The following is a 26,043-nucleotide window of genomic DNA, read 5'->3' as shown; positions in this document are numbered from 1 at the left end:
TTCTATATGTGACTTGTAAGATGTCCGTGAATGTTTTAGCTGTGCGCTGTGGTAACCAGGAGAGACCACCCATTGAGACACTAGACCCCCCAACTGAATCACACCTGTCGCCTGCTATTTTCATCTACGTTGCTCTCAGCGGGTTGAATATAGACTATTCGGCAAGGAAGAGAAAAGCTGGGAACTGTCTCTCTGTAAGGACTCAGCATAATAGTATTAATGGGCAGGAAGGGGTTCAAACGACTCGGGATGAGATTTTCCCTTTCAACCAGGCATATATTCACGCCTGAGCATAGGTATTGTCGTAGGATGATTTAGGGAACAGGTCTGCAGTATTATTTGAGCATTGAGGAAGATTACTCTACTGCCTTCCCAGCATTCCTTTAATGATAGATGTCTGAAATTGACATAGGCAGGCATAGGTTTTTCTGTAATTTACATACATTAGTGCAGGATTGTGCCAGAAAAAAAAAATGAACACTTTTCTCCAAGGAATCCAATTAGACCCAAATTCTCAGGTGTTGTAGTTACATATGGTGAAAAAAGACACAAGTCCCTCAAATTCGATCTTTCTAGATACATTAGACATTATTTCTCTCCTGATTATTTATAACTCTCTGTATCATTACTTTAAAAAAAATAATATTGCCCTTTCTTAAATGCTGGTGTTGCATTTGCCATTACTATATTTTGGCGGTAGAGCATTAAACAGACTACTCTAACTGTGAAGACCCTTTCCTATTTGGATGTGTAAATCATCTTTCCTTCACATACAATGAATGGCCCTCAATCCTATGCAAGGTCCGTGGAATAAAGAGAAATCCTGTGCCACTTCTGCCAGTATTCACGGTGTGTACTTATACATGTACCTTAAATCACCTCTACAGCCATGTTTTTTTCTAAGCTGAACAAGACCATCTTTTCTAACCTTTCGGAAGAGAGACCTCTCATCCCATTTAACAAAGCCCTACCATGAAGATTTTTTCTTTTTACTAAATCCGTGTATATATGCATGCAGTGTAGCGTCTGTATTAATATATTTGCCTACTGCCGCCTTCTCCGTTCTGCTCTTCTCCGTTCTGCTCTTCTCCGTTCTGCTCTTCTTCGTTCTGCTCCTCTTCTTCGTTCTGCTCCTCTTCTTCGTTCTGCTCCTCTTCTCCGTTCTGCTCCTCTTCTCCGTTCTGCTCCTCTTCTCCGTTCTGCTCCTCTTCTCCGTTCTGCTCCTCTTCTCCGTTCTGCTCCTCTTCTCCGTTCTGCTCCTCTTCTCCGTTCTGCTCCTCTTCTCCGTTCTGCTCCTCTTCTCCGTTCTTCTCCGTTCTGCTCCTCTTTGTCCGTTCTGCTCTTCTCCGTTCTGCTCTTCTTCTCCGTTCTGCTCTTCTTCTCTGTTCTGCTCTTCTTCTCCGTTCTGCTCTTCTTCTCCGTTCTTCTCCGTTCTGCTCCTCTTCTCTGTTCTGCTCCTCTTCTCCGTTCTCCTCCTCTTCTCCGTTCTGCTCCTCTTCTCCGTTCTCCTCCTCTTCTCCGTTCTGCTCCTCTTTGTCCGTTCTGCTCTTCTTCTCCGTTCTGCTCTTCTTCTTCGTTCTGCTCTTCTTCTCCGTTCTGCTCCTCCTCTCAGTTTTGCTCCTCTTCTCCGTTCTGCTCCTCCTCTCAGTTCTCCTCCTCTTCTCGGTGACCTCACCACTCTGCAGACTCTCCAAGTCATGCTGCGCTCTGCGTGACCTCGAAGCGGCTATTACACTGTAAGCCTATGGAGTCAGAACAAGGTTCCATAGAATTATATTGTAAAAAGTACTTCCGGCTCATGTATGAAGCATAGACTGAGCCAGAGTCTGAATAGCAGTGATTTCAATGAGAAAAGGAGCAGATTGGAGGAGGTGCACATATACACAGATTTAATAAAGAAAATCTTCATGGGAAGATATGACCCCGCTCTAGCTTTCCAATATCCTTTTTATCTGATTATTAGGTACAAAGGGTAGACGTCAGAATGATGCTTGACAACCACATGGTTTTCTCAAGTACAGGAACCCCAAGCCTTCGTATATGCCAACTATTTGTGCCAATGCTTCCTATGTATGAATGATAAAACCATGCGTTAGCATACCCACGTTTATGGATGTCCATCTCCATTAGTACAAAAGCCAATTTAATGCTTTAGCGGCCAAGAACATGGAGTGTCTATTAGTAATCACAGTGAGCAATGGCTGTGTTCTCGGAACTTTACCACCCTCTGTCCATGTATTCACAGTACACATCTTATTGTCTGTCCAGCCTGTATCACCTGGTGGACATAGTAGAGTAGTCTGAATGTCTATACTGGCTGGCAAAGAAAATAAATCCTGAAGAACGTATTCTACGTCAAAGGCGTTTGTTCGGATCCTCAGCATAAGTAATAAATTCTGAAACGGTGTAACCCGTGACGCCAGTGTGATCGGAGCCTTACTCGGCGACGCTAGGGGCGACTGACTCAGTCTGGTCTGCTGTTTATCTGAATCCGTGTGTTTCTTCCCCAATATTCATCTTTGTGTCCCTCTTCTCTCCCTTTGCTTTCCAAAGTTCAGAAGAGTAAGTTAATCGATTTTTCTTTCATTTCTGTTTTCTGTGCTGCTTCATTCGCAAATATCAAAAAATGACATTTTGCAACAACAGCTCCTCGTATTTACAGAAAAAGTCAATATTTATCTCCCAGACAGGAAATTATCTGGATTACTGCCTTTCACTGGCTTTTAGCTGGCGGTGTCTCTCCTCTGCTATTTGTGTATATATTACAGCAGATGATTGTTGTCATTTTATACTTTCAATTCTTTCTTTATTTTTAATAAACTAAAAAAACCTTAGCTAGAAACAAAATGAGCATACATCTGGCTTTAGGTAAATAGTAATTGTACATGTAAATAACATGGGGTACTTAGAAAACATAGAAAGCATAAAAGCCAGCCCACCACCACAAGATGTACCCCAATCGGATCGGTCATAGTACCTCACCTCAACTTGTGTCTGCTTACCTCAATGTAGATGGGGGCAGAGCAGGACCGGGGTCCGACTGGTCAGTCACTTGGCCATAGGAAGCTATATAAATTAAATGCCTAGCTCAAAAAAGGGGGAGCTACTCTCTGTACAAAATACTGCACAACTCCATGTAGACTGCTGTGCTGGTGCAGGAGCCAGTTGGGGTGGCCACTGCCCATCCAATCACATACAAACCAAGAAAACAATGGGACAGCATTCTGGCACTGGTCAAAATTAAAAAAAAAAAATCAAAACAGTGCTTTCAGACCTCAAATAATGCTAAGAAAACAAGTTCATAATCATGTAGAAACAACAATACTAATGTTTTAACTCAGGAAGAGTTCAGAAATCAATATTTTGTGGAATAACCATGATTTTTAATCACAGCTTTCATGCGTCTTGGCATGCTTTCCACCAGTCTCTCACACTGCTTCTGGCGCAAAAATGTAAGCAGTTCTTCATTGTTTGATGGCTTGTGACTATCCATCTTCCTCTTGATTACATTCCAGAGGTTTTCAATGGGGTTTAGGTCTGGAGAATGGACTGCCCATGACAGGGATTTGATGTAGTGGTCTCTTAATTTTTGTCAGAGCTGTATATATGTACAGTAAGTATGTGTGTGTGTGTGTGTGTGTGTATATATATATATATATAATATAATATTAGGTACAGGCAATACATTTAATTGCCTTTCATTCAGTGTACATTTTCAGAGAACCCCTCCACCTGTAAAACCATTTTTCACTGCAATTTTGGGTTGTCTTTCCTGAGAACATCTGTAAGATAATGATGCTGTACCTGTCAATACAGCAGAATTACTTCAATTTTATAAACGGAAGTATACATTGTGTCTTCCCAGCATCCTAACTAAGCCTTTTTAAGTATGACTAATACCAATTTTCACTATTCATAGAAAAATGCGATTAGACTGTACAATTTAAGTGTTTGTCAAAATGAGGCAAATTATTTTTTTCAGTAATTAAAATAGGTATAGCAGCCGTCAAAAAAAAAAACTAATTACTTTGCACGGACTGCATGAAAAGAGAACATTAATGGGTCATTTAATATGCCATTAACCAGTCCTCTCACTGATAGTATTCCGATAGGAGGAGCAATGCTTGTCTGGATGCTGGACCGAGTGGCTCTGACAGATTAATTAGCATTGTTATGTTCTGAATGGATAACTTCTGTCAGCTGCCGATGGCATATAATGGGGAGAGCTTCCATAAGGCGAATACCTCTCTGTCATTCCAATGTACTTTACGCTATCTGCTGATAGACACCAATTATATTTTTCCAAAGTTGACTCGTGAAAAAGCACAAAGTCACTAAATTAGACCGAAACTTTGCATTTGATAAAAGCCAGATTTTTAGATTCCAAAAATCTGATTAGTTGCTACAGGCAAATTCTCCACTTCTCCATTATAGCAGCTATGATAAATTTCCCCAGTCATATAGAGCCGCTGCACAGATTGAGTGGTTGGATAAGAAATGACCATATCAGTGCTCTGTAATGAATTCTCCATGTTTGCCTATGGCTAAATGAGAATGTTTCCCATGAGAAGGATACTCTCATCAAAACCAGATGTCTTTGCCTTCATGTGGTTATTTACCGATTGCGTTTTGGCAATATCAGAACAGCATTAGTTAGGGCTCGGGCCCATTCAGATGTCAGTTTTTCACCTTCAAGTTCTGTCCATGTATTTAATGCATAGAACTTGTGCCTTTGGGGCAGTTCACATATCCATGCAGTTTTTTACAGACCCAGTGGTCCACATCAGCATAAGGAGATATGTCCGATTTTGAGCCACGTTATAGATACAAACTTGCCAATGCAAGTCTATGAGTCCGTGAAAAGAATCAGACAGCCCTCGTTTGCCATCCATGTGCCATCCGTTTTCCACCGACCAACTGGAGAAGCTTAGAAACCTCCATCTGTTTTCATTTTATGCCTACAAGAAAATCTGATGAAACCTTGATGGTAAAAACTAAGACACTGACCAAACTTTGTTAAAATTTGATCCAAGTTTTTCTTGCATGTAAGAAAAGTCATTGATGTCTGAATGATTGGGTAGTCCGCTATATGAACTTGCAGCATAATGGTTTAAGCCAATGTCCATTTTATCATATTATGACCCCATACAGCCTACAAAGTTGTACGGGCTATTACGGTGTCTCCATATTGCACAGCTTTAGCTAGGCATTCTTTCTCATGGGGCAAAGTCTACGTATTTAGACTTTGCCCTGTATCTCCCGTAATTACGTTTGCTAAGTTGTAAGGTGCATTGGTGCTCTCTGACACTCAGTAACCAGAGCATGTGCTGTAGTTGCTCCCCCCATCCCAGCTGCATCCCTCAATACGCCTCTGATTTCATAAGGAAACTTTCAGAATTTTTCCTACTGGATTATTAGGAAAACACAATTAATAAGAAACGAAAGGGACATCTTCGATCACATATGCCACATGTATGTGTCATGTCGGACGCTGTTCACACCACAGCATCCGGCAGGCAGAGGTAGTTCCACCTCCAGCCAATCTAGCCTCAGTGGCGCCGGCCTGATCTTCAGGCTCTCGGGGGTTAATCCTGCTGGAGACCAGGTTGGATGGTTAGTCACGCCCACGGTCTTTAAATAGTCATGCTGGCCTATGGGCGTCGCCGATTATAGCTTGTGTTTCATACCAAGTGGTTCCGGTCTGGAGTGGAGGTGTTCAAGAGAGAGAGATTCATATCTGGTGTCGTATGATCCGTCGTTATCCTTTCTCCTTCCCATATTTGTGTTTAGTTGTGCCCTGTTCACATTACTGTTTATTCCTGTGTGTGTGCGGCGCAGTGCAGTTTAAGTTCTCCCTGTCTGTCATTATTTGTGTGGGAGCTTTGGTGGTGACTTCTCACTGGGTGGAGGGTGGAGGGTTAAGTGCAGGGCTGAGCAGGAGATAAGGAAAGGTCGGAGGCTCAGGCATTTGCACCTTCAGCAAAAACCCTGGGTTGAGGGTCAGACAGGGTTTCCCCTAGTAAAGGGACACCACAGGGGCCCCGGGTATTTCAGCCTTAGTTGAACTAAGCCCCCGTGACATTATAATCGGCCCACATTTTTTCAGGAGTCCATGGATCCATTAGATTCCATAACCCGCCAGTTGGCGGCGCTGTCCATACAGGTCTCCGAGTTGAATGGGGCAGTTCAGCAGCAGGGCCTGGTAGTAGCAAAGGTGCAAACGGCATCTGCAGGTATCGGTGCAGAGCCGAAGTTTCCGCTGCCAGAACGATTTTCAGGCGATCGCAGCAAATTTGTCGTATTTCGGGAGGCCTGCAAATTATACTTCCGCATGCGGCCAATATCCTCAGGTAATGAGGCCCAGCGAGTAGGGCTGGTGTTGTCATTACTGAGTGGTGACCCCCAAGCATGGGCATTTTCCTTACCACCTGACTCTGCTACATTTCATTCGGTCGATAATGTTTTTTCTGCCCTCGGGCTCATTTACGATGACCCTGACCGACTGGCTCTAGCGGAATCTAAAATCCGCGCCCTCCGCCAGGGGGAGCGCTTGGCAGAAGACTATTGTTCGGAATTTCGCCGCTGGGCTGTAGACACACAGTGGAATGACCCAGCACTGCGGAGCCAGTTTATTCATGGGGTATCAGGGAGGGTGAAACAAGCCCTCCTGATGTATGAGACTCCGGCATCATTGGAGTCTGCCATGAGTTTGGTGATACGTATTGATCGCCGTTTTCGTCAGGGGGCACAGGAGACGCTACCTCTGGGGGAAAACAGAGGTGCAGGTGTGGTTGAATTAGATGAGTCCCCTGAACCTATGCAGATTGCTGGCGTGGCACAGGTTCAGCCTCGCGCTCCGGGAGTCCGGAAGTCCGGAGCATGTTTCTACTGTGGTAAAGGAGGTCATTATGTTAACGTTTGCCCGGTACTACCTAAGAGGGTCACACCGGCGGAAAACTGTTAAGCTCAGAGGGTATGGAGGAGACCCAACTGAGCGTATGCATATCCTCCATGATGGTATCTCAATGTATGCTCCCTGCCAAGGTTATTGTCGCCGGCAGAGAGCTACCTACTGTATATCAGTGTTTGTGGATAGCGGTTCCGCCACCAATCTCATAGATGAGGAGTTTGCACACACCGCCGGGTTTAAGATTGAAAAACTTCCTCACCCCATACAGGTGGTGACCATTAATGCTGTTCCCCTCCCTCAAGGGGAGATTACTGAGTTTGTGGCAGAGGTGAAACTCCACATTGGGGTCCTACATTCTGAGTCGGTTACATGTAGGGTCCTCCGTAATCTCCCAGCTCAAATGGTCCTGGGTTTTCCATGGCTGTCCAGGCACAACCCGGTAATTGATTGGAAAACTCAGGACATAGTACAATGGAGTGGTTTCTGCCAAGACAATTGCTTGGCCACATGTGTGTCCGCCGTGACGCCCAGCCTGCCGGAGGCTTTGCAGGATTTCGCGGATGTTTTCTCTGAGAAGGGTTGCTCAGAACTGCCTCCACATAGAGCCTATGACTGTGCTATTAGGTTAAAACCCGGGGCCAAATTACCTAAGGCCAGGATGTTTAATATTTCTGGTCCTGAGAGACAAGCTCTGAAAGACTACATCGCGGAGAGTCTGAGCAAAGGTCACATCCGGCCTTCGTCCTCGCCTGTAGCCGCGGGGTTTTTCTTCATTAAGAAGAAAGATGGGGGGTTACGCCCGTGTCTGGATTTCCGAGAGTTAAACCAGATTACTATCCGTGATCCCTACCCAATGCCGTTGATCCCGGATTTGTTCAACCAGGTAGCGGGGGCAAAATGGTTTTCCAAGCTGGACCTCAGGGGGGCGTATAACCTCATAAGGGTCCGTCAGGGGGATGAGTGGAAGATGGCGTTTAACACTCCTGAGGGTCATTTTGAGAGTCTGGTTATGCCGTTTGGGTTGACCACCGCGCCTGCCGTTTTCCAACATTTTATTAATGATGTCTTTGCTCATGTCCTGGGGAGATTTGTGATTGTATACCTGGATGATATCCTCATTTATTCTAGCGATCGGGACACTCATTTGCAGCATGTTAGGCAGGTGTTACAGTTGCTCCGGGAGAACCAGCTCTATGCTAAGCTGGAAAAATGTTTATTTTTTGTCCAGGAGTTGCCCTTTTTGGGATATATTGTGTCCGCAGCTGGTTTTAAAATGGACACCGCTAAGGTGCAAGCGGTGTTGCAATGGGAGAGGCCGGAGAGTCTGAAAGCACTCCAGCGGTTCCTTGGGTTTGCGAATTATTATAGGAAATTTATAAAACACTTTTCTACTGTCGCCAAACCGCTCACGGACATGACAAAAAAGGGTGCCGATCTGGCGAACTGGCCTGAGGTGGCTATACGTGCATTTGAGCGTCTGAAGAATAGTTTTTCTTCAGCCCCCATTCTGGTGCAACCAGACGTGTCTAAACCTTTTGTGGTAGAGGTTGATGCGTCGGAGGTGGGAGTGGGGGCAGTACTGTCTCAAGGCTCGTCCTTGAGCGAGATGCATCCATGCGCCTACTTCTCCAAGAAGTTGTCGCCGGCCGAACGGAATTATGATATCGGCAACGGAGTTGTTGGCCATCAAACTGGCTTTTGAGGAATGGCGACACTTCTTGGAGGGGGCGGCTCACCAGGTCACAGTTATCACCGACCATAAGAATCTGCTCTACCTGGAGTCGGCCAAGCGTCTGTCTCCTAGGCAGGCTCGCTGGGCATTGTTTTTTACTCGTTTCAATTTTCTTGTGACGTACCGTCCCGGGGCTAAAAACACCAAGGCGGATGCTTTGTCTAGGTGTTTTCCGGGGGGAGAACCTCGGGAAGAGCCGGTACCCATCCTCCAGAAAGGGGTAGTGGTCTCTGCTCTCACGACTGAGGTAGAGGCGGAGATTGCCGAGGCCCAACAGAAGGTACCACCAGGACTTCCCGCCAACAAATCATTTGTACCCCTGCATCTTCGGCCTAAGGTGTTGAAGGAACACCACGATTCGGTACTGGCTGGTCACCCAGGGGTGAAGGGCACCTTAGAGCTGGTATCGCGTCGTTTCTGGTGGCCCAAAATCCGGCAGGACGTGGTCTCGTACGTGGCAGCTTGCATCACGTGCGCTAGGGCTAAGTCACCCCGAACCCGTCCTGCTGGCACGCTACAGCCTCTGGGGGTACCCAATAGGCCATGGACAGAAATCTCCATGGATTTTATCACTGACTTGCCAGCCTCGGCAGGGAACACGGTCATCCTGGTGGTGGTTGACCGTTTTTCAAAGATGGCGCATTTTGTGGCGTTGTCCTCTTTGCCCAATGCTAAGACGTTGGCTCAGGTATTTGTGAAGGAGGTGGTCAGACTCCACGGAGTACCGTCTGACATAGTTTCTGATAGGGGTACGCAATTTGTGGCGAGGTTTTGGAAAGCTTTTTGCTCAAGGTTGGGGATCAAGTTGTCACATTCATCGGCGTTTCATCCACAGTCTAATGGACAAACTGAGCGCATGAACCAAAATCTAGAACAGTATTTACGATGCTTTGTGTCCGACAACCAGGAGGAGTGGTCTACTTTCCTTCCTCTGGCCGAATTCGCATTAAATAATCACCGCCAAGAGTCATCAGGAGAGTCTCCATTCTTTTGTGTGTACGGTCAACATCCTCAGTTTTGTACCTTACGTCAGGGTGACTCCGGGGGTGTCCCGGAGGAGGATCAGCTAGGAGCCCAATTGTCATCAGTCTGGAGGCGGGTGAAACAGCGTTTGTTGAGCATGAGTGCCAGGTACAAACGGGTGGCTGACAGTAGACGCGTGCCAGGTCCGGACCTGTGTGTGGGTGAATGGGTGTGGTTAGCTACGAAGAACATAAAACTCAAAATCCCTTCTTTAAAACTGGGTCCAAGGTTTATTGGGCCTTTTAGGATTTCTGCCATCATTAACCCAGTAGCTTATCGGTTGGAACTTCCCGCGGTGTACAAGATACACAACGTGTTTCACAGGGCTTTATTGAAAAAGGTGGTAGGCTTGGTGGACACGACGCCGATGCCACCTCCAGTCATGGTGGATGGCGAGTTAGAGTTCGAGGTCGCCAAGGTAGTGGACTCTCGAGTAGAACGCCGTACTCTTCAGTATTTGGTGCACTGGCGGGGGTATGGTCCAGAGGAGAGGTCTTGGGTTCCAGCCTCAGACATACATGCGGATCGGCTGGTCAGTTCTTTTCACCGTCGTCATCCGGACAAGCCGGGTCCTATGAGTCTTGAGGGCCCTGGGGTCCCTCGTAGAAGACGGGGTACTGTCATGTCGGACGCTGTTCACACCACAGCATCTGGCAGGCAGAGGTAGTTCCACCTCCAGCCACTCTAGCCTCAGTGGCGCCGGCCTGATCTTCAGGCTCTCGGGGGTTAATCCTGCTGGAGACCAGGTTGGATGGTTAGTCACGCCCACGGTCTTTAAATAGTCATGCTGGCCTATGGGCGTCGCCGATTATAGCTTGTGTTTCATACCAAGTGGTTCCGGTCTGGAGTGGAGGTGTTCAAGAGAGAGAGATTCATATCTGGTGTCGTATGATCCGTCGTTATCCTTTCTCCTTCCCATATTTGTGTTTAGTTGTGCCCTGTTCACATTACTGTTTATTCCTGTGTGTGTGCGGCGCAGTGCAGTTTAAGTTCTCCCTGTCTGTCATTATTTGTGTGGGAGCTTTGGTGGTGACTTCTCACTGGGTGGAGGGTGGAGGGTTAAGTGCAGGGCTGAGCAGGAGATAAGGAAAGGTCGGAGGCTCAGGCATTTGCACCTTCAGCAAAAACCCTGGGTTGAGGGTCAGACAGGGTTTCCCCTAGTAAAGGGACACCACAGGGGCCCCGGGTATTTCAGCCTTAGTTGAACTAAGCCCCCGTGACAGTATGGTGCTTAAGACTTTGGAAGGAGTTGTATGGCATGTGCCGCCATACTTGCTCTCAGCTATGTGCCTGAGACTTAATGGTGCACAAGATAATACAATAACGCTAGAATTTTAGACCACTACTGGAAGCCATTCTCTGAGCTTAAAGGGAACCTGCCATCTGATTGATGCTGATCGAACCATGAGGAGTATGAATCGGAGACCAGTTCCTGCATTACAATCATTAATGTTTTAAGCATTATTCACAAATCAATATTTATGATCAGTATTTGTAAGCCAAAGCCAGGAGTATCTACAAAACACAGAACAGGCGTCAATATTTCAGTTATAGTTTTTCTCTGTAAGTTCCTCTCCTGGTTTTGGCATACCGTGACGTATGATGAAGCCCTTGCTCTGAAATGTTGCAGAAACTGAAATTGGGGACAAGGTGAATAGTACAAGAAGCATGTCCAGAGAAACTTCATCTTGCCTCCTCAGCTAGACTGACGGGCCTTTCCCTATACACACACATGAGGATACATCTGTCAGTCTAGTTGAGTTGGTGGGGAGGAGCCAGTGGAGGACTGCCTCCTGGACTAGTCACCTTCTCCTGCTGATCTCTGATTAATGACGCCTATGGTTCACGCATTAGATGTCAGATTAATTTTAATCAATATTTTTGAAAATGCAGAGAAGGGTGTTCAGTGAATAAAATCTGACTAATGTATAATTCCTCAGAAACCAAGTCTGAGTTTTTTCTGGCCCCCGTTACTTTGTGAAGGCCTCTAAACCCCCCCCCCCCCCCAGTATTTCTCCTTCAAAACAATTGAGTCCTACATAAAAAAGAGCTATGTGCATGGCTAAATTAGCAAATCATTTCATCCCAATATCTGTCATGGTGAAGTGCTGTACGTATGAGCACAAATACTTTGCTCATTGTTCCCCCAGATATGGTGTGCTCATAACTGTCATCGAAAAAGTCCCTAATGAACGCTCAGTTCTGCCAGAAATTAATTGTTCAGAATTGAAAGGCTTTTTATGTCATCTTTGAAATAACAATTTCATGTTGTTTTTTTTCTTTTAAAGTGACAATTTTGGATTTGTTACATAAATTGATATTATTTCTTGCAGGATTCAATTAGTAAGCAGATTGTGTACAGCATGCATCAGCTGCAGGGAAACGTGCAGTACGGCACTGAGAAACATGGATACTTGTTCAAGAAGAGCGATGGGTACGTGATTGATCAGAACGAGTGATCTGACCTCGGGATTGTGCAGGTTGTGATCAGACTGACTCCAAGCAGATCACAAGTGATTCGTACCTGATAACGTACTGTACTCCTCTGATGTTCTGCTTCATGACGTAAAGATTACACGAACATGATACATCAGCTTCATAAACAGGGGCTGTCACCATTCAGCCTTGTCCACACTGTGAGGTAGCACGGTTATTCAGTTAGGGGATCACTCGCTTTACAGCGAATAAAACACATCCGGCACCGGATTTTCATAAGCCATAACATAGTCCATGCGGTTTATTCCTCCATCATAAACCCACAGCAGCAATATACAACAGCTTAGCGTCCATTACAGAGCTTCACTCTGGTTATCCTGTACTCACATAGGTTATGCAATGTCCAGCACACAGGCTCTCTTAGCCTCACAGTTATAACCCCTCAGGATTACCTCACGGCTGCTTCTCCAGACTGCAGACATTCATTCTCTCTCCTGGGAACTCTCAGATGCTGGTAGCCATTACACACAGCCACTTCACATGCTGTTCGCAGGCAGCCCCATCTCTCTCACGGGACCTTCCCAAATGGACCCACCAGGTCACTGCATTCACCACATGTGACCTACCCTGGCCACCATATATGGTCCGTAGCCACGCCCCCCCGATCACATGGCTATGACCTCATCATAGGTCCTTCACACTCTCATACACTCTACCATAGTGTTCTAAACACACCCCCTGGGTGGGTTTGTAGGTAACTAGGTCCTCCCGTCTCCCTAGTTACCTGGAGACTTCTCCCTGACACATTGACACAGCACCTCAGCCGTATCACTGCTGCTCAACACGCATCAGTCTCCATCTCAAGGCCACCCACCTTGAGATACATAACGGTCCTTCCATATTCTGCCACTCATCCTCTCTCTTGGGACATCCACACAGCGCCCCCTAGCGGACACAGTGGTCATTACACCACATACCTCCCCCCTTTGTTCAAACCTGTGGGATTGAACACGCAACATCACCCCAGGGACTCAAGACCGGGCACTCACTACACCTTGCCCCCCAGGTCAAGAGAACCGTCTCCATCTGTCGTACGGCCTCATCTCTGCATTAGGCCTCTCCTGCCCCCAGCGGTCAGCATATTGGCCTTGATCCTTGGCCCTCCAGTCACAATCTGTCTGCGTCCTCAGACACTGTTTAGTCACCACCCTCCTACAGTGTGCTTCGTCACCTGACCTTTCTCTCCCGGTTGTTACGATCATCAGTCTTAATCGGGCCTACTGTCTGGCCTCAATCTGACCCATTCAGTGTCTCACAGGAACTAATGTCTCTCAGCCTCGCCCGGCCCGTCGAACTGCCACTTGCTGACATTCTTCGGCCACCTGCCTTGTCACTACTTGGAGGAACCCTTCAGGTCCTTACATCTTGGGTTGGAGGCGGCCGCCACCTGGTATTCCGTTCTTCTCAACTGCTCAATTTCTTGCAGGTACCCCACTCGATACTCCATGAGCATCCGAAAGTCTCTCAGGCTCTTCACGGAGCCAACCACCATGATGGAAATCCTACCCACTTCACTGGATACCTGATCTTCATCATCCAGAGGGATCCTCACCCTCACCACACCAGAGATATTGACAAGGTCTTGCATTACCTTCCCGGATCTTCCAATGATTCTCCCAATCAGAGCTTTGGGTACCGGAACCATATCTTTCCGCAAACCCAGCCGATCCATAGCCTCCCTTGCTAACTCTAGGCGCCGAGCAGCCTTCACATTACTCCGCCTGACCAGCTGTTTGGCGTGGAGACATTGTACATGATCTCTTTCAGGACAGCTACTCGGTTTGATGTATCTTCTCTAGCTGATACTATCACCAACTGCCAAGTCTCAGGTGCCCAGTGCACCTTACACGCTTTGACCGCCTCTTTGAAAGCCTCATGCACACCTTCCTCAGCACAGGCTTCTTGCATGTCTTCGGGTACATCAATCACAGACTGGAAGGTCGTGGTCTTGCTCTTTTCCTGGACAAAAGGCTCTGGCTTTACCACGGACACTTCCCCCTCTACAGTTGACCCGACCGTGTGACTGTCTTCTTCAGTTCTTAACTCACAGACTTCACACGATTTGATCTCTTCATGACCCTTGGCCACAATGGATACTGGCAGTTCCGTCTTGTTATCATTCGCGCTCACCCGCGGTAAGTCCTCGTCCAACTTCTCCTTTTACTATTCCTCCAAGTTCTTCCATCTCTTCCTTAAGGCCCTTGTTCACACTTTGCCAGGTGGACAGGTGACCTCTGAGCTCCAAGACTTCTTTCTCGAGCCCCTCCACCTTGTGCTCGGCCAGTTGTCTCAAGATTCTTTCTCGTTTGAGCTGTTCTTCCACTGTCTCTTTTATTAACTGTATCTCATGATCTTGTTCTCTTTTGACCAGCATGTGTTGCACCATTACCTCTTTAATTATATTGTCAAAGGGTACCACTGGGTCAGTCCAATCAGTCGAGTGAACCCTCCAGTTACCGTCCACCAATGTGTCTCGTCCAGTCGTCTCATCTCCCAGCCCACCATCCGTCATGTCACGAGACGTCATGTCCGTAAGTTGGGCAGATGTACCTTTTCTTCCGGTCGGTTCTACCTCTGACCTGTCCACTTTAGGAGGCGTCACTGTCTCAGTGTCTGCTGGCCCCACAGTTGAATCGTCTCCATCGTCCTACCCTACGTCATCAAGCAAAACAAAGTCCCGGCCCCTCTCCAAGGCATAGACTAAGTCCCGTGGTATCCCGCCCCCTTGGCACTCAACGCTATGGGAAGGGTCAAACATTACTCTGTCTACCGCATAGTTCACCATGACTCCATGTTTACAGCGAACCTGGACCATTTTCTTGGTCAGCCAGAAAGTGAGCGAAGTTCCTGTCAGAGTCACCTGACTCTTTGAGACCAGCCGATCAGAGACTCTTTTCCGGTGCAACATCACAGTACACACCTGCGGCCCATCGTTACTATCCGGAAAGGATATCCCACATTCTGACCAAGTCATACACACACACTGCGGTTCCCCAGACGTACCCACTGAGGTACCCAGTGCTGTCTTTTCTTCAAACTCGGCCCCTTTCTGGACCACCACCCCACTTTGGGTCGCTGCCCCCTCCTGGGACTCCACCCCTTTTTGGGTTACCACCCCAATTTGGGTCACCGCCCCCCTCTGGGACGCCACCTCTTTTTGGGTTACCACCCCGATTTGGGTCACCGCCCCCTTCTGGGACTCCACCCCCTTTCAGGATCTCCCCATGTCCGTTATACAGGTCTTCTCAGACCACAGTTCACACCACACAGTTTGTGTCTCTTATAATACCACACAAGTCCTTGCTGGCACCACCACAGCTCCTGTTGTCACCGATCACCGACACCACTGGCTGCTGTTCACACCCAGCTGCTGGTGTTAGGCGTCAGGTTTCTGCGTTTGCTCTGCAGGAATCCAGAGCCTCACATTCTGCGGTCTCCTGCTGTCTTTCTACTGCAGAGGAGATTACTTTGCAGCAGACTGCTCCAGAGACTAGGTCCCTCTGTGCTCCTACTGGGCATGCTCACGAGACGATCTCCCATTGGAGATCGGGAGTCATGTGCCCAGGTCCTGTTCCAGATCTCATTGGTCCATCTCGGAGATCTGGAAGGTCCCGCACGGCTATAAAAAGCGCGCATGGCCGTTCCACCATGCGCTAGTATAGACTATACTTGGCGTTCGCAGTAGGGACGCCGCACACACGGTAGTTCTATAGGGATGCAGCTCCTCTGTCTTAGGTTCTGCTCCTGTGACCAAATACCATGTGTACATTTACCTGAGGCCTGTGTCACTAACAGGCTCAGCGTTTTTGTATGTTTATGTTGCGGCGCCTGTGTGTGTGAACAGGGCCCGCTCTGCGCACTTCGGGTGAAGTTGAACCCGTGCGCATTATACCGTCATATTGCTCCTCTGTCATTACCTAGGAGCGGTGTAACACCTACTGCACGATAGACCCCGAGCGGTGAACGCACTTTATTATTCATTTTTATTTAGTGCGTTCCGCCTTTCCTAACAGCTCTGGTGTCCTCTTCGTAACTCCGCCGAGTTACAGGAAGCCGCTTGTCCCCTTTGTAACCCCGCCGAGTTACCGGAAGCCACTTGTCCCCTTTGTAACTCCGCCGAGTTACAGCAAGCCGCTTGTCACCTTCTTGACAACAAAAAAACACACCACACAAACTCACGTGTCCTGACTGTGTGCTATTCAGGACGCTCCTGTCTCCACTTGAGACCGTCCAATACACAGGGCGCACCGGGTGCTATTCAGGGAGCCTACCCTCCTCCCAGAGTCTCCCAACACCAGGTCCAGGGGCTCAGCGGGTGCTATTCAGGACATTCGTCTCCGCCTGAGACTGCCCAACACTCACGCCTCACCAGGTCCAAGGTCATACCACGTGCTCCAGGGATCCGATTCTTCTCTCAGAACCTCCCAACATTGACCCTCCAGGACCTTGATCACTGACCTAGGTCAGTACAACACGAACACCTGTCTGTTACCTGTGTCGGCCACACAGGTCCTCGGGTACCTCTACTCCGCAGAGGCACCCTAGCAATCACCAGTCTCTTTCTCCTGGGGAAGCGGCCACGCTGGGCTCACCGATCCGGACAGTGCCTTACTCACTAGGCCGCCCCACGTTTCCAGAACCACAGCCGGACAGTGGCTTCCCCAATTGCATGTCGTCACAGGCTCTGCTCACACACTTGGCTGGTCAGCAGCATATCACATGGCTTCCACAACTGTTAGCCCTCCAGGCGCAGCGTTGCCCTTAGCCACCGAACTTTGCAGTCCTTTTCCGTTGTTCCCAACAACAAGGCTACAATTATGCCCTTTGCAATTCTCCACCATTTGTGAGGTAGCGCTGTTATTCAGTTAGGGGATCACTCGCTTGACAGCGAATAAAACACATCGGCACCGGATTTTCATAAACCATAACATAGTCCATGCGGTTTATTCCTCCATCATAAACCCACAGCAGCAATATACAACAGCTTAGCGTCCATTACAGAGCTTCACTCTGGTTATCCTGTACTCACATAGGTTATGAAATGTCCAGCACACAGGCTCTCTTAGCCTCAGTTATAACCCCTCAGGATTACCTCACGGCTGCTTCTCCAGACTGCAGACATTCATTCCCTCTCCTGGGAACTCTCAGATGCTGGCAGCCATTACACACAGCCACTTCACATGCTGTTCGCAGGCAGCCCCATCTCTCTCACGGGACCTTCCCAAATGGACCCACCAGGTCCCTGCATTCACCACATGTGACCTACCCTGGCCACCATATATGATCCGTAGCCACGCCCCCCCGGATCACATGGCTATGACCTCATCATAGGTCCTTCACACTCTCATAGACTCTACCATAGTGTTCTAAACACACCCCCTGGGTGGGTTTGTAGGTAACTAGGCCCTCCCGTCTCCCTAGTTACCTGGAGACTTCTCCCTGACACATTGACCCAGCACCTCAGCCGTATCACTGCTGCTCAACACGCATCAGTCTCCATCTCAAGGCCACCCACCTTGAGATACATAACGGTCCTTCCATATTCTGCCACTCATCCTCTCTCTTGGGACATCCACACAGCGCCCCCTAGCGGACACAGTGGTCATTACACCACAACACACATTATCTTGGTCAGTGTAAATTAATGGGTTATAACATTGTCTGACAAGTAAATGATCGATCTGCAATTGTCCAAAACAGAAAATAGCTGCTGGCTCAATTTACCTTGGTTTTGCTTGCCTATTTTTTTTGCATTACCACTTTACTTTTTTTATTTGTTTTTTTTTTATGTTTGTAGTTATAAGATTCCTGAAAACCATCCATATGCAACCAGTTAGGTCAACAATCTAGCTGGTGGCTGTTGATTTGATGTCAGCCACTCTCTTGATGCTTAGATTGGTGAATGGACATGGAATGGCTCACTGGTGGACACAGCCACTGTGCAATAACAATATATGGGCCGTTACAGTCCAATAGCCCATCATAATACACAATTCCACCTATTTTGGAGGTAGAAGTGGCCTCCTTACCTCTTGGGCCCCTGTGCGGCTGCACATGTTGCACCAATGATATGTCCACCCCTGGAATGGCTCCCTAGCTTATATAGTGTGTACATTCACAATGCACTGGGACAGGATACATGAAATGGCTCAGCTCTTTAATGGTCAACAAGAGGTGTGCATTTGTCATTGCATGATATTGCACATGACCTGAGATAATATATGCATAATATTGCGTAAGTTTCTAGATGATTGACAGGGGAAGCAGAAGAGCAGTGGAAATAATAATTAAAAAATAGTTTCCTAGTGCTTGTACCATGAAGATTTTTTTTTTTAATAACATTAAATATTCGGTATGATGTTAACTTTTGCTAGCACATGGATATTAAGAGTGTCAACTATTAATTACAATTAATCAGAGTGTTAATTGCATTAAAAGAGCCTTAGTGTGTAAGCGAATCACAGATTTGTTCACCAGCCTTGAGTTAATAACGCATAAAAGCAAATATTGCCTTACAGTTTTTTTCCCAGGGTCTGGGAGCAAGGGATTCATGGTTAATTTTAGTGTGAAGATATTGTCATTGCTGATTATCTAGAATACCAGACTGTCAGATTAGATACTTAGCAGTCTCACTTTTTATTCCATATTGTGACAATGAAAATCTGACAGAATGTTGTGAAAATTTTGCACATTTTGTTGGTATCTAAAACCCCCTCCCATACAAATTAGATGAAAGCCGGTAGTACTTGCTGATTTCACTAGGATCGCCTGACCATCCAATGTGAATGGGGTCCTCCACGACTGTCCAACAGGTGATGTCAGGGGAGTGAAGGATCAAGCCATTTCCAAGGTGACCACTCGGCCCATGCAAAGCTCTTGTATCTATGGAGAAGTCTGCATTATGACCGCTCAGTCAGCGGACAGTATTCTTATGTGTATGGCCAGCTTTAGTTTGCCCTTGCAGACTAGTGTAGGGACTATATGCGACTATATGCTAACATTTCTGTTTCATTTCAGGCTCAGGAAGGTTTGGCAGAAGAGAAAATGCTCAGTTAAGAACTGTTACTTGACCATTGCACATGGAACGGTATGCATGTTCATAAATTGGTCTAGGGGCTTGTTTGCACGTTCCGTGTTCCAGCATAGTGGAGGGGATTTTCTGAAATCCCGTCTCCACTTTGCGTCCAATTACGCGGGTGACACACCCACTAAACCGGACATGCGGCGCGTGTCTTTTTAGACCGCAGCATGCCTGTTTACCTTATGGAGACGCTCAGTCTTCGCAAGGTAAACAGCCTACTCTATGGATATGCTGCGGCGATTCCGGATGTGTTCAATGAGCACATCCGGAATCACTGCGCATACAGTAGGGGGCGGGGCTTTGGGCAGAGCGGGATTTCCGCTCCATCCAAAGCACAGGGATTACGCTACGTGGAAACGTACTCTAAAACAACAATATTTTAAAATGAATCCCAAATTCTATGTAGTAACTGGTTTATACATGAGCTTTTAAAAGGATTAACGTACAGTAACGCTTAGGAAACTGCTGAGTTTCATCTGAATTTCCCTGTTGTGCTTGATGGCAAAGGAAACAAGACACGTCTTTCACTTTATACAATAACACCCTAGAAAAAAAAATTCTTTTAGTGGTTGTCCAATCATTAGTCAGCCCCCCTTGGAAACAGGCTGGTTTGGCTAATTAAATGAGCCGGGTAGCATGCCCCTTCATACAGTTCACTGACACACAAGGAGTGGGAGCAAGCTCCCTGCCGCCATCAAAGCCTCACAGCTTACAATACAAGTTCATGAAGTTTTGAGTTTATTATTAAAGATGTGTTCACTACCAGGAAAATCTCTTTTTAAATGAAGTACTTGCATTTATAAAATAAAAATAACATTTACTCTACTTCCACACCAGCACCGTTTCTTCGTTGTCTGTGTGGAGGCTCCCAGAGCTCAATTGTCACATCAGCAGCCACTAATAGGACATCACTGGACATTGGTGGAGGGGGTGCATGCGAATAATGAATGTGGTGATTATAGGTTCTACACTGAGTAATACTTTAAAAGCTGAACTTACCTACAAAGCGCACATAGATATAATCAGCAAGATTTAATAAAGGAAATAAGTCATTTGGTTACATAATATTCTCTGTTCGTGCAGCCTAACCGACAACCAGCCAAACTAAATCTACTCACGTGCCAAGTGAAGCCCAATATGGAAGACAAGAAATGCTTTGACCTGATATCCCGTAAGTTTAAAGTCTTACACAACACACTTCAATCGTTTTTGGTTTTTTTGTTATTACTTTCTTGCCATAAAATGGTATGTTAGAAATTGTAATTTGTGGGAGTCCATGTGCTGAAAACCCCAATAACAAACCCAAGCATAGTGATCGATGTTTAGTAATCGGCTCTGCTCATTTATCACTCCTCGAAAAGTCTTTCAACTGATCATTACATGGTTCATTGAGGAAAGCCAAACAGACCATGCTTCCTTTTAGTTTTCATTGGGTCTCAGCACCCAGACCCCCACCAATCAAACTTCCTACATGACAAGTCAATGTGTCACAAGTCAAGTTTTTATACATAATAAGTATTGTCTAATGACTTAAACATCATAAACTGACAAGAAAAAGGGTAACAATGTTTTGACCTTTTGAATTTTAGGCTCCATATCTCCCCATCCACTTCTGAACATGAGACTACCATCATTTTATAGGCAATCGTCTTGGCAATCTCATAGATAAATTTGACTTGTAACTATTTAGCATCTGATTAGTTATGCTGATTTTTATCATATCTCTGTATTGTTACTGTTTTGCTCCTGGCGGTGGAAAAATATTTTTCTTCCTGTATACTACAAAATACAACCTGTTCTCATATTCTCCAATAGCTCAGTGTATTATTAGGTTGATTCCATAGTGAAGGGTCGCTGGTTCAAATCGAGGAGCAGCCATGAAGACAGTTTTCCAAGAAAAAAAATGCATCATCCCGCTTATTGATAGCAGTCTCTCGGCCAAGAAAGTTACCAAACTGCATCACCTGAGTGGCTTGACAGTTAGAAGAATACAAAATGAAGTTCGTCTATCCATTCAAAAGCCAAAAGATGGATGCAAAAGCAAATTATATGGGTTAACAAGTCGGCACATCACAACGTCTATCAGTTCTGGCGCAACAAACATGGCAGTGGAGGTGGCTCATATGCTTCGTAATAGTGTGATCACAGATGTCCATACAAGCTCCTTGTTACTCATGTTACACATGTCTGGAATGGTGGCCTGAAAAAAGGTGAAGAAGCCCCAACTTCAATATCGTCATAAAAGCGTAGGCTGGAGTTTGCAAAAGGGGACAGTAGAAGATTTGAAACTGTTGATTTGGATTGATAGGCTCTGATATGGGTCTGGAAGAAACAAGGGAAAAATGGACTGAAGGATTGAGAAATTGAAGGAACTGTCAAGTTCAGTGGAGAAAGTCTGATGATATGGAGTTGTTTCACAGCCAAAAGCATTTTATACTTGACCAGGATCGATGGTCGTCTCAATGCTGAGTTAGAAATGAGTGTACTACAAGGCGACTATACTACTATAGAAGTATACAGCACTCCCTGGTTTGGAGGTGCTCAAGTAGGGTTACAACCCGTTAGCAAGCAAGTAAGGAACTTGACACTCAAATTGCAGTGATTGAAACAAATTCTTTGATGGCAATCCAATTAGTTTTTAACACTTCAGTCCTAACATTGCACCTTCATCAGAACGGATTGCCATTTGGATTTTTTCTTATTCTCTGCCGTATAGCAGCACTACAGTTATAGTGACCTGTGTCGCTGAGGAATGGTGCCATAAGAAATATTCCACAGCTTTTCCTATGCTACAAGATGAGTTACTTTGTACACTTGAGTACTAATGGTATAAAAAGAACAACATAGAGTTACAGCAGGATAACGACCAGAAGCATTCATTGAGATTGGTGAAGAAATGGTTCAATGACAATAAAGTAGAGGTGCTATATTGGCCTCACAGACCCCAGACCTCAACCCAATCGAACACTTGTGGGTAGAGTTGAAGGAAAAACTGTATACATACCCAAGTGAGTAGACCAGTATGCACCAACTTTGGGAATGTGTAGAAGAGACCTTCTGTTATAACTTTATATACTCTGTGTAATGGAGGTCAGTGACGTGGATCAGAAAAGAGGCCTGAGCTCATAGGTTTTCAGTTCTGTAGTATTTATCAGAATCAAGCAGGTTTACAGATAAGACACAGCAGGGTAAAAGCAGATGACGATAATAACGCAGTGAGCAAACGTACAGACCGTGGAGACGTATGAAGTCCAAGTTGCCAGATTCGGAGACCTGGAGAGCAGGCCAGGCCTGCTAGCAGTAAACAGTCCTTGAAGTGGAGGTGGGTGCAGAGCTGATCCAAAGAAACAAGTCTTTACAATGAGACCAAGATTCACAGGCAGGCGGGGTATCCCAAGGTAACGAAGAGACGAGCTAGGTAGCAGTCCTTGCAGCTTGATAACAAGTCCAAGAACAAGTATACTCAAGCAATGAGTAATCATACAGAGCATCCTTATATACAGAGCAGACAGGAACAAGAGAGATCAACACAGAAAATAAGATAGCCCCCGTTGAGGCTGGTGACTCCATCTTGGATGAGGGCAAAAATGAACTAAACTAAGGGCAAAGCAGAAACTGAGCGACAGACATAAGGCAAGGATTTCAGAGAAACGGATATGCAGGCCAAGTCCTTACATTACTCTCCCCTTAAAAGACGTCCTCTGGACGATCTTAAGTCCGGCTTATTGGGATATCTGCTGTGGAACAGTCTGATTAAGTGAGGAGCATGGACGTTCTCCACTGGTTCCCAGGAATTCTCTTCAGCCGAATATCCTTGCCATTTTACCAAGTATTGGAGACGTCTCCTATGAACCCGTGAATCCAAGATCCTTTCCACGATGAATTCCTCTTGCCCGTCAACGAGAACTGGGTGAGGAGGAGCAGAGGTGCGTCCGGGAAAAGGGTTAGGCACTGCCGGCTTTAACAAAGAGACATGAAAGACAGGATGAATTTTCAATGAGTTAGGCAACTTGAGTCGACAGGCTACAGAATTCACTATACTGCTGATCTTATATGGGCCGACATATTTTTGCCCCAGTTTAGACGTTGGGATCCTGAGCTTCAAGTTCTTAGTTGAGAGCCAAACCATGTCTCCTACCTTGTACATTGGAGCTGGCTTACGGAATTTGTCTGCTGCCTTCTTGTATCTTTCCTGTGCTGAACCTAAAGTGTCTTTAAGAACTTCCAAATTGCGTTGCAAGGATGAAATGCGGTCAGCTACCGCAGGCACAGACATATCTATTGGAAGTCGAGGAAGAATACTGGGGTGGTATCCCTTGTTGGCAAAGAACGGAGACAATTTGGTGGAAGCATTCTGAGAATTATTATATGTGAATTCAGCCAACGGAAGCAAACTCACCCAATCGTCCTGTAGGTGGCACACACAGCAACGCAGATATTGTTCCAAGGTCTGATTGGTCTGTTCAGTTTGGCCGTTAGACTGTGGATGAAAAGCAGATGACAATTTTACTTTGATGTCCAGAGCAGCACAGAAGCTTTGCCAAAACCGTGAGGTAAATTGAACCCCACAATCCGATATTACTTCATCCGGAGCTCCGTGCAAACGAAAAACATTTTGTACAACAAGATCTGCTGTTTGTTTAGCCGTTGGTACACCAGCACAGGGAATGAAATGAGCAGCTTTAGTCAGCCGGTCAACTACTACTAGAATTGTGTTTTTCCCCTGTGACAGAGGCAACTCAACAATAAAGTCCATTGAAATAGACCCCCAAGGACGAGATGGAACAGGCAGAGGTTGCAAGAGTCCTGTCGGTGAGGAGCGAGGAACTTTTGACCTGGCACATACCTCACATGACGACACATACTGAAGCACATCTTTCCGAAAGGTTGGCCACCAAAAAAAACGAGACAGAAATTCCTGAGTCTTCTGAACTCCCCTATGGCCGGCAAACTTTGAGTCATGCATTAGTTTTAAGACACTCAGTTTTACTGTTTCTGGAACATACAAACGCTGTCCTTGAAACCAAAGTCCATTCTTGAAAGTTAGATTTACCTGGGTGGGGGGGTAGCCCCAAAAGCGAATCTGCAGCATAAGCCTCCTTAATCTCCGTTAAAAGATCTTGATTATGTAGGACACTTACAAAGTTCTTCTCAGATAGAATGGTCCTTGGAGGCGAAGCCGGAGTTGCTTCATCTGAATGAATCCTGGACAGTGCATCAGCCTTTCCATTGCGAGAGCCCGGCCTATAGGAGATGACAAAATCAAACTGGTTAAGGAAAAGATTCCACCGAGCCTGTCTGGGTTTTAGACATCTTGCCGACCTCATAAATTCGAGATTCCGGTGATCCGTGAGTATAACAATCTGTTGGGATGCTCCTTGTAACAGATGTCTCCATTCTTTAAATGCGGTTATAATGGCTAACAGTTCTTTGTTGCCAACGTCGTAATTCCTTTCGGCAGGTGATAACTTTTGAGAGAGAAAGGCACACGGATGCAAGAGATCTTTCTCACCTGTCCTTTGCGAGAGTATGGCCCCTACCGCACAGTCCGAGGCGTCCACTTCCACTATGAAGGCCTTGTCTGGGTCAGGATGTACGAGAACGGGAGCTGTCGTAAATTTAGACTTTAATGTGGAAAATGCTGTTTGAGCTTGAGGTGACCAGACAAATGGTGTCTTCTTCCGGGTTAAATGAATGATGGGTGCAACGATTGCTGAAAATTTTTTAATGAATCGTCTGTAGAAATTAGCGAATCCGATGAATCGCTGTACCTCCTTCACTGATTTGGGAGTTGGCCACTCCTGAATGGCTTGCGTCTTGCTTACATCCATGCTGAGACCCTGGGGAGAAATAACATATCCCAAAAATTGAATTTCTGTTTTGTGAAACTCACATTTCTCCAGTTTAATGTATAAAGGATTTTGCCGTAGACGATCCAAAACCATTTTCACGTGTCGCTGATGATCCTCGATATTGCTGGAAAAAATTAAAATGTCATCCAAGTAAATCACAACAAAAATATCAAGTATGTCTCTGAAAACATCATTTGCCAAGTGCTGGAACGTAGCTGGTGCATTACGGAGGCCAAAAGACATAACTAGGTACTCAAAATGTCCATAACATGATCGAAATGCCGTTTTCCACTCGTCGCCAGGACGAATCCGTACTAAATTGTATGCTCCACGAAGATCTAATTTAGTGAAGATTTTGGCGTGTCGAACTCTCTCAAGTAACTCGGGAATTAGTGGAAGTGGGTAAGAGTTCCTGATTGTGATTTTGTTGAGCTCCCGGTAGTCAATGCATGGACGAAGTGAACCATCTTTCTTTTTGACAAAGAAGATTGGGGCACCCGCTGGGGAGGAAGATGGTCGTATAAACCCTTTAGCTAAATTTTCGTCAATATACTCTAAGAGCTTTTAATTCCGGACCAGACACTGGATAAATACTCCCGAATGGAATTGCGGCACCAGGCAATAATTCCACGGGGCAATCATATGGCCGATGTGGCGGTAATTTATCCGCATTTTTCTTGTCACACACATCACTAAAATCCCGATACTCTACCGGTAGTGTCGAGTCGACCGCGGCTGCTGTTTTCACTGGAGCAAGCTCTCTGGACGCTGCTGATTCATTTGGAAATTTTAACTCCTTTGTTGTCCAATTGATCGTAGGATTACGCAGCCGTAACCAAGGCAGACCTAAAATAATAGGAAAATTAGGAGAGGAAATCAGTAAAAAAGACATTTTTTCTGAATGATCTGCCCCCATATGGATCTTTAGTGGGACTGTTTCGAGTTTCAC

At 46.1% G+C, this 26,043-nt stretch overlaps 1 protein-coding gene across 5 annotated transcripts in view; it reads left to right on the top strand.

Annotated features, from left to right (window-relative positions):
- LOC141069643 (arf-GAP with SH3 domain, ANK repeat and PH domain-containing protein 1-like) overlaps positions 1-26,043 on the top strand; it is a 328,366-nt gene that overhangs the window by 257,741 nt on the left and 44,582 nt on the right. For all 5 annotated transcript variants that reach the window (XM_073559383.1, XM_073559384.1, XM_073559380.1 and 2 more), the window contains exons 10-12: positions 11,999-12,099; positions 19,179-19,248; positions 20,326-20,413. In XM_073559383.1, the coding sequence (XP_073415484.1) occupies positions 11,999-12,099; positions 19,179-19,248; positions 20,326-20,413 (259 nt within the window). The remainder of the gene's footprint in view (positions 1-11,998; positions 12,100-19,178; positions 19,249-20,325; positions 20,414-26,043) is intronic.

This window comes from Dendrobates tinctorius, unplaced genomic scaffold (assembly GCF_039654945.1).
Source record: "Dendrobates tinctorius isolate UK_male_01 unplaced genomic scaffold, ASM3965494v1 ptg000270l, whole genome shotgun sequence".
Taxonomy (NCBI): Eukaryota; Metazoa; Chordata; class Amphibia; order Anura; family Dendrobatidae; genus Dendrobates; species Dendrobates tinctorius.
Note: the sequence above shows the minus strand (reverse complement) of the source record. Positions and strands in the feature narration are given on the sequence as shown.